We start from the raw sequence: 8,063 nt of genomic DNA on the forward strand, positions 1-8,063 counted from the left end.
GCCCCCGTGCCCAGTCCCACCTGCAGCAGCAGGCACAGACCCCAGGCACTGGCCAGTGCCGTGTCCCCAGCGTGGGGAGGGTTTGGGTGGTGTCAGGGGCTCCCCTCACCCCCAGTGGCTCTGAACCCTCTTGATCCCAGGCTCTGTGACAAACCCCTGGCGGCTGCAGACCTTGGGTAGGGGATGGTCCCAGGGTTCAGGTCAGGGATGCTCCCACCTGCTCTGGGAGCTGTGCCGTGGCACAGGGCCTGGCCAGGGGCTCCCAGGCATCCAGCAGGTCTCTGTGCTGCAGGTCTGACTCTAGGAAGAGCCGTTGGTCTCGTCCAGGTGAGGCTGGAAGGGGTTAACGGTGGCCGGGTTTGCCCCGCTCCCCTCCCAGGGCCCATTCGGGTCTGAGCCCGGCACCTGCCAAGGGTTAACCCGGCCCGGGCTGTTCAAACACCTCGGCTGAGGTAAGCGCCGCTTGTTTGTTCAGGTAAATAAGGAAGGAATTGGATATAATGGGCAAAGGAGGCTCTGGCTGAGCCGTGACACTCGCTGCCGGGTCCCGCTCGCAGGCTCCGTCTCTCTGCCGCCCTCGGAGCCGCCCGGGGTGCCCGGTCCCTGTCCCTGTCCCTGTGCCCCTCCCGTCGGTGTCCGCCCAGAGCCGATGTGGCTCAGTCCGGCCGTGCTGCCGCCGCGGGGCCGGCGCTGAGCCGGGCAGGAGCTGCTGGACAGTGCCGGGGCCCCCCCTCGGGGCCATGCCCCCCACAGCCACCGCTCCGAGCACCACGGGGATGGCTCTTCCCACCCTGCACCGGGACCCATGTGGATTGTGAGCTGCCCGCGCACCCTCGAGGTAAGACATGACCCCCCGGCTCCCAGTCCTCCATCAGCACCCACCCGACTCACCTTCCCTCCCTTCAGGGGCTCCCACAGCCCTTTCAGCACCAGTGTGGGGAGGACAGGGGGCCGTCGCATGTCAACATCCCATCCCACAGCTCCTTGCACCTCCAGGTGCCATTAAGGCTAAACAGGGACAGGTTGTCCCTTGGCATGGGGTTCTGGCACTTCTTGGGATGGTGTCACCCAAAATTAAATGGGATTTGCTAATTTTGTGTCTTTGCAACCCCCTCTTGCTCAAGCAAGGAGGGTGGGAGCCAGGACTCCCAGGGCTGGCTCCTCCCAAGCCCACCTGGTACCATCAGGGACCCTGAGAGTCCCACCAGCCCCTGTGCTGGCAGGGATGGTGTCCTTGGGGCAGCGTGTGACTGACCAGCAGCTGGGGCTCCTTAGGGAGTGGCCGAGGGCCCAGGTGGCCATCAAGGACCTGCCAGCTCCAGGGTGTCTCTCTGCAGCTGAACCCCTTTTCCAGACTTGCACTGTCCCAGCTGCTCTCTTGATGGGTGTTTTTTTTGTCAGCCCTGAAGTCCCTTTGGCTGTGGGTCTGGTTTTCGTGGTTCTGCTCGGTTGGTGAAACACAAACGCGGCGCGGCTGCCAAGAACCCACAATACGGGCATTCTCCAGGCTGGGAGCACGGGGGGGAAGGGGCTGCTATAAATAGGGGCTCCCTGGCCCCACATGGGGAACACCAAGCTCTACTGCTCACCTGGGGGACACCAAGCACCAGGCTTTGGTCAGGTCACTGGCAGGTTGTGCCTGTCCCCGCCGCTGCTGTTTGCCTCCCTGTGCCGGTGGAGAGGGCAGCCTGACCCGGGGTGTGGGGACCCGTGGGGACACCCGGTCCCCATGCCAGCAGCAATGCAGGTAATGGCAGGAGGAGCTGGGGGACCTTGGTGGTGTTGGAGGAGGCTGGTGGGGAGCTAAGGGTCCAGGACCCCTGGGATGGGCTGCATCCTTCCTGGCTGTACATTGAGGTGAGCCCAGGGCTTGCCTTGGTCCCAACCCTGTAACCACACAGCTACCAGAGCTCAGTGCCCAGGCTGTCACCTTCCCAGTCCCCCAGTGCCCTTCCCAGTCCCTGCCCTGGCTGTGGGGAGGTTTTGACCAATCCTCCTCCCTCCACCCAGAGATAAGAGGGGTGCGTGGCACAGGGTTTGGCAGGCAGGAGGGACGTGGCACGACTGGCACTGTGGGGCTCACAGGGTGGATGGGACGTTCTGACAGGACCCCAAATTATCAGCAGCCTCTGAGCACTCCTCTGGGTCCCTGATGCAGCTCTGGCTCATGCAGGGACCCGAAGTCCCTTTGCCTGCTTAATCCAGGCTGCTCTGGGCAGTCTGGGACAGCTCTGGGTGCCACATGTCCCTGGTTCCTTCTGGCACAGCACAGCATGTCCCTGTCCCTATTCCCAGCCTCAGCCTGGACTGGAGGTGACCCTGGCCCCTGGCCCTGACCCCCACCCCTGCTGCCTGGGAAGGGCTTTGGGAAGTGCCTGGGGGTTTGGGAGACATCCCAGGTGCCACAGGCAGCACCTCCTCATACCCTGGGCCAACCCTGGGCCCACGGGGCTTCCCGAGTGCTCCGGCACAACCTGTTCCACCGCGGATTTGGTTTAATTAACGGACCCATTGTTCCCGGGTGGGGGGTGGGTGAATTTCTGATATTTATTTTTTTCTCGCTCCCAAGGGCTGATCCCAGCACTGCTGGGGCCCTGAGCCATGGGGGTTGCGTTTGCCAGGAGAGTTTGGGGTGACATGAGGGGTCCTTGGCCCCATCCCCATCCCCCTTAGCTGTGAGGTCCGTGTGGGGTTGGGTCCCCGCAGAGCTGCAGAGCTGAGCTGTGACCCAGCACCACCCACAGCCCTGGGCTCACACTGGCCCTGTGCCCCAGAGAACACAGGAGCCTCATCCCAGCCCTGCTGCCCCATCCCAGTCCTGCTGCCCCATCCCAGTCCTGCTGCCCCATCCCAGCCCTGCTGCCCCATCCCAGCCCTGCTGCCCCATCCCGTCCTGTGGAGCTGGGCCCACACTCAGCCCATCAGCAGCCAGGGAGCCTCTACCAGGGCTGATGTAACACCCAGCGCAGCCTCGTCCAGCTCGGGCGGGGAGTGGGAAGGTTTTGGGAATCCCATGAGGGTTAGTGCACTTGGGGCTGCCCCTCCAGCTCTTCTTTTCCAGGGGAAATGCAAAAAGGGAGAGAAGAGGAGAGGGAAACAGCCACCCAAAGCAGCTTCTTGGCACAAACAGGTCCCACCCATCCCGGCTGCCTGAGCAGGAGAAAGTCAAACAGTGGCCCCCGCCCTAAGAGTACAGTGCCCTTGGTGGGGCACGGCACGGGCTTTTGGGGACACTTTCCAGGGTTTGGGTCCCTCTGGTCCCAGCTGGGAGGAGGGGAGCAGGATGAGGATGGGGCTGGGGCTGTCTGTCCTGCCATGTCCATGTACAGTTCCACAGCCCTGCTCTGCCATGTGTCCGGTTTACAGCTGTGGAGGGCGGAGGATGCACCATGACCTCAGAGCATTGGAGGCACTGGAGACCCCCATCCCCTCCCCAGACATCCCCATGGCCGGCACCGTGCAGCTGCACAAGCTGTTACCACTTCCCTTTTGTGCCAGGAGCAGCGTGGGGCTGGATTTAGGGCTGATCTCCTACAGCTCTTCTTTCAATCCCAACCAAATCAAGGAGAGCTTTGGAAGTCAGTGCCATCTCTCAGGGAAACTGTTTGGGTGGTGGGGGCAGCTCAGTGATCTGGGCACCCCTTCTCCCTCCTCCTCCTCTCTGCAGTGCCACGGAAACCACTCAGGGACACGGGCTCCAGCTCTTAACCCAGAACCCCTCCCCAGGTCCCCGTGGGCTCAGGCTGCCGTGGGGCTGGTTAGGTGTCCGTGGTTCCTCTGTGTGTTTTTTTGAGCTCTCCAGGCTTTTCCATGGCCTGGCCATGCCCATCATCAGCTTCTCCCTGGCAGGGGCTTCCCCTTCCCAAAGCCTCAGGATGGCTCTTGGGGAGGTTTATCCATGGATGGAGCCATTCCCTGGTGTTGCCATGGAAATTCAGCAGGTTCATCCTCTTCTCCATGGTCTCCAGGACTCCCTGCGTACAGAGACAGATGGGGACAGGCTGATTTTGGGCAGTTTTTCTTGCAAGAGAGCGAGGGTAATTGCAATTATCCTTTCTTGCAAGCAAAGTTCTCATCCGGGGGTTGGCACTGGTGACCAAGGGCCCGGTGCTGTGGTGCTGGACTCGGGCTCACCAGGGAGATCTGGGGACTGCTGTGCTGGGGCACCCTCAGGTGGCAGCAGCAGGAGAGGTTTTCCATGCACAGAAACGTGTCCTTGTGGCTCAAGCATCCCCTGTCACCCCAGGGCTGCCCTGTTCAGGTGTCAGGAGCCCCCTCATCCCCTGCTGCCTCCTGCCAGGGCCTCAGCTCCAGCTGGGACTGAGCTGCTGCCAGCCTGGTGTGCAACCCATGGGGAGACCCTGAACACCCGGGGGGGGTCAGATCCTGCCAGTCTGCTGGGCTCCTTCTCCCTGCCAGCTGCTGCTGCTGGTCCCCCCAGCTGAGGACAGCCCCCCCAGCTGTGACTGACCCCGAGCCTGCACTCATCCCGAGGTTTGCAGGGCGCCGTGGGGCGAATTTGGAGGGTTTTTTGTCTCTAACAGGCTTAGTTCCTCCCTTTGTGCCTGGCTGCTGGGGGGGAAGGCAGGAACAGCGCCGGGCTGAGCTCTGCTCCTCTCTCCTCTCCGGGCAGGTTTGGAGCCGGTGCTGAGCGGAGGGATGGGCAGTGCCAGCCCCGGGCTGACCGCTCTGCCCCCCGGCCGCCTCGCCTGGCCGGACCCTGCGCCGCTGCCGCCGCCCCGGGACCCCGGACCCCGGAGCTGGGGCTGCCCGGAGAGCCCCAGCCCCCCCGGCACCCCCGAGCAGCCCCTGCCCGCTTTCTGCCTGCACTACTTCGACATGCTCTACCCCGAGGACGTGGCCTGGGCCACCAAGGGCGTGGGGGAACCGTCCCCCGGCGGCGCCCAGGGAAGGCAGGAGGAGGCGCGGAAGGAACCGGAGCAATGTCCCATCATCGACAGCCAGGGCTTGGGGCTGGGGCCCGAGGGGGACCTGCAGGCCAGCCTGCCCCTGGAGGAGCACTCGCTGGAGCAGGTGCAGAGCATGGTGGTGGGAGAGGTGCTCAAGGACATCGAGACAGCCTGCAAGCTCCTCAACATCGCCGCAGGTGGGTGCCCCGGGCAGGGAGGGACGTGCTGGGGTGGGAGCCAAAGCTGCACTTTGGGGGCTGCAGCCCATGGGGGGGCTGGGGGAGCATGGCTGCCCCCCCAGGGAAGGAGGGTACAGCTCCTGGGGCTGCTGTGGGGGGAGCTGGCTGGCTGTGCTCACCCCTCACCTCCAGACCCCACGGACTGGAGCCCCGGGAATGTGCAGAAGTGGATCCTGTGGACGGAGCACCAGTACCGGCTGCCGCAGATCGGGAAGTCCTTCCAGGAGCTGTCAGGGAAGGACCTGTGTGCCATGTCTGAGGAGCAGTTCTGCCAGCGCTCGCCTGCCTGTGGTGACATCCTGCATGCCCACCTCGACATCTGGAAGTCTGGTGGGTGCCAGGGACTGGGAGGGAGCTGGGGAGGGTGGGCAATGCAGGGTGTGCAGCAGGAGATGCCCTCCTGACCCCCCACTCCTCCCTTCCAGCCGCCTGGATGAAGGAGAAGGCTGCCCCTGGAGATGTGAGATACTGCGGTGAGTTCTGTGTGGGCTCAGCTCCACTGGCCCTACTCCTGCCTCAGGAAGATCTGGGGTGCTTTGAGGGGGTCCCTCCCTTCTTAATTGCAATTATCTGGCTCACTGGAGTGGCTGTTGCTGTGAGATCTGTGTGGTTACACAGATCTGCCCCAGAGCAGCCCCAGGGCTCTCTGCAAAGTGCAGCAAAGGGGAAATGGCCACGAGACCCTCGCTGGCCCCAGCCCACATCCCCTGCACCCCTGCAGGCTGTACAAGGGCAGGATTGAGCTGTTCTTCCTGCTCCAAGATGAAGAGGAGAAAACGAAGCTTCTAGACCCAGTGCCTGGTCTGAGTCTGGCACTGAGCTGGGGTTTCCCAGATGACACTCGTGCAGGTCCCTGGGATGGTGCACAGCAGCCAGGTCTCCCCCTCCCTCCTCTCACCCATCCCTTCCTGTGGCAGGGGGTGACTCCAGCTGGACCGACAGTGAGGTGGACTCGTCCTGTGCCGGGCAACCCATTCACCTCTGGCAGTTCCTCAAGGAGCTGCTGCTGAAACCCCACAACTACGGGCGCTTCATCCGCTGGCTCAACAAGGACAAAGGTGTGGGGGGGGATGCTCGGAGGCCCCGGGGTGGGCACTGGAGGGGTGGGGAGCAGGCAGGGCTGCAACCAACCCCCGTGCCCCGCTCCCCTCCCAGGCATCTTCAAGATCGAGGACTCGGCGCAGGTGGCCCGGCTGTGGGGCATCCGCAAGAACCGCCCGGCCATGAACTACGACAAGCTGAGCCGCTCCATCCGGCAGTACTACAAGAAAGGGATCATCCGCAAACCCGACATCTCCCAGCGCCTCGTCTACCAGTTCGTGCACCCGGTGTGAGCGGGACAGGCTGAGCCCCGGGAGGGACAGGGCACCTCCCTGCCTCCCTCTGCCCCCAGCCACGGAAACCCTCTGCCAGCACTAAGGACCTCGGCTGGGGTGCGAGAGGCCCCCCGGCCCCAGGACCTGCTGGACACAGACCCAGAGACCCCCCACTCCCCAGCTGAGGGACCACCCCCATGCCCTGGTGGGGGGCAAGGGCTGTGCAGAGCCCTCGTCTCCCTGGGCAGTCCCACGGGAAGGGTGGGCGCGGTGGCTGGGCTTGTCCCCCTCCTCTCCTCCCCCCGGGTGCTGCCTGCGGGTGGCTTCGCCCCAGCCATTGTTCGGGGAGGACAAAGCCTGGGCATGAGCTGGGACAATGGAACCCGCAGGGACAGGGCACCCTCAGGGACAGGACCACCTGCCCCTGCCCGTGGTGGGGCCGCTGGCCAGACCCAATCCAGGCAGGAGCAGCCTGGCACCGCCTGCCATGGGAACTGTGCCCCTGGAGACCCCGGGCATCCCCTCGGGACAGGTGCACCCCCTTCGCTTTCCACTCCAGGACACACTTGGCTTCCCCCCTCTGCAGGGATTTGGGGCTGAAAACGGGAGTTTTTCAAGGACCAACTGTAAATGTGGGTGTGGGGCTGTGCACAGTGGGGGTCCCCTGAGCTGGGTCCTCCACCTTTGGGCATGTGCCCACCAGAGCCCTCCTAAGATCCCAGGTCCTGTGCCCTGGCACAGAGCTTTTCCCTTGATTTGGATTTTGTCTGGACTACCTGGTTCTGTAGTTTGTGAAAAGGGAGATGGCAGTTTGCTGTTTCCCTCTGGACAGTAAATCCGGATTGTGACCCGCTGAGGCTGGACTGGGACAGAGAACTGGGGGTTGCTTCACCTGTGCCTTGCACCACAGTCAGAGTTACCTGGAGATGTTGATCTTTTATATTATAGGTTTTTTTATTTGTTTATTTACTTTTTGGTTTTGGCTGGCGGCGAATTGTGGTTTAGGTTCAAATGCTGAGGGGTGGCCCGTGCTCCTGGGGATGCTTTGTGGGAGCTTAAGAGGAAAAACACCTGGTTCTTGGTATTTTGTTTTTACCTTAGAAGAGCTGCCTGTGCCGGCTCCTGTCTTTCCCTCTGTTCCACCTGCTCCGTGCTGCTCACACACTCTGCGTGTGGGTCCTGCTCCCCATCCCAGCTGGAGGGATGGAGGGCAGCCAGAGGGAGGAGAGGAGCAGGGGAAGGAGGAAAACTGCCTTGGCCTCTGGAAAAGGGGATGAAAAAACAAATAATGGGGGGAGAAAAAAAAGCAAAATGTGTCTTGTGATTTGCTCTGTGTGACCGACACGCCTGCAGCCAGTGCAGGGGCACCAGGAGGGTGGGCTGGGGGTGCTGGTGTCCCAGATCTGGTGGTGCCCCAGATCTCCAGGTCCCTCTGGTGACCCCTCCAGGTGCTCTGCCAGGGTGGGGGAGGGCAGGTGGTGGCATCAACTTGCTGTGCCAGGGCTTTCCCAGCCTCGGGGGAGTGCTGGGTCAGGGCTGGTGCTGGGAATGGCCCCAAAACCTAACGAGCCCCCCAGGGGCTTCCCAAGGCTTTGTCT

The 8,063-nt window shown here is 63.0% G+C and overlaps 1 protein-coding gene across 5 annotated transcripts; it reads left to right on the forward strand.

The window, feature by feature from the left end:
- Positions 1–327: 327 nt before the first annotated feature.
- SPDEF (SAM pointed domain containing ETS transcription factor) lies at positions 328–7,568 on the forward strand. Of its 5 annotated transcripts, XM_032710949.1 has the most exons (8): positions 328–452; positions 754–838; positions 4,634–5,107; positions 5,282–5,479; positions 5,575–5,622; positions 6,067–6,207; positions 6,305–6,479; positions 7,298–7,568. In XM_032710949.1, the coding sequence occupies exons 3-8, from the start codon at positions 4,660–4,662 to the stop codon at positions 7,311–7,313; spliced, it is 1,026 nt and encodes a 341-aa protein (XP_032566840.1). In that variant the 5' UTR covers positions 328–452; positions 754–838; positions 4,634–4,659; the 3' UTR covers positions 7,314–7,568. The 5 variants fall into 5 exon arrangements, with proteins under 5 accessions (XP_032566840.1, XP_032566838.1, XP_032566843.1 ...); XM_032710947.1 differs by having other exon boundaries at positions 328–838; XM_032710952.1 differs by having other exon boundaries at positions 328–838; positions 6,305–6,464.
- The last annotated feature ends 495 nt before the right edge of the window (positions 7,569–8,063 follow it).

This window comes from Chiroxiphia lanceolata, chromosome 25, assembly GCF_009829145.1.
Source record: "Chiroxiphia lanceolata isolate bChiLan1 chromosome 25, bChiLan1.pri, whole genome shotgun sequence".
NCBI lineage: Eukaryota > Metazoa > Chordata > Aves > Passeriformes > Pipridae > Chiroxiphia > Chiroxiphia lanceolata.

Excerpts from the sequence above, each read along its gene's own strand:
- SPDEF (XM_032710947.1), top strand. The coding sequence starts at position 4,660 with ATGGGCAGTGCCAGCCCCGGGCTGACCGCTCTGCCCCCCGGCCGCCTC. Across the intron at positions 5,480-5,574 it reads CCTCGACATCTGGAAGTCTG|CCGCCTGGATGAAGGAGAAG; the intron begins GTGGGTGCCAGG and ends CCTCCCTTCCAG. Across the intron at positions 5,623-6,066 it reads TGGAGATGTGAGATACTGCG|GGGGTGACTCCAGCTGGACC; the intron begins GTGAGTTCTGTG and ends TTCCTGTGGCAG.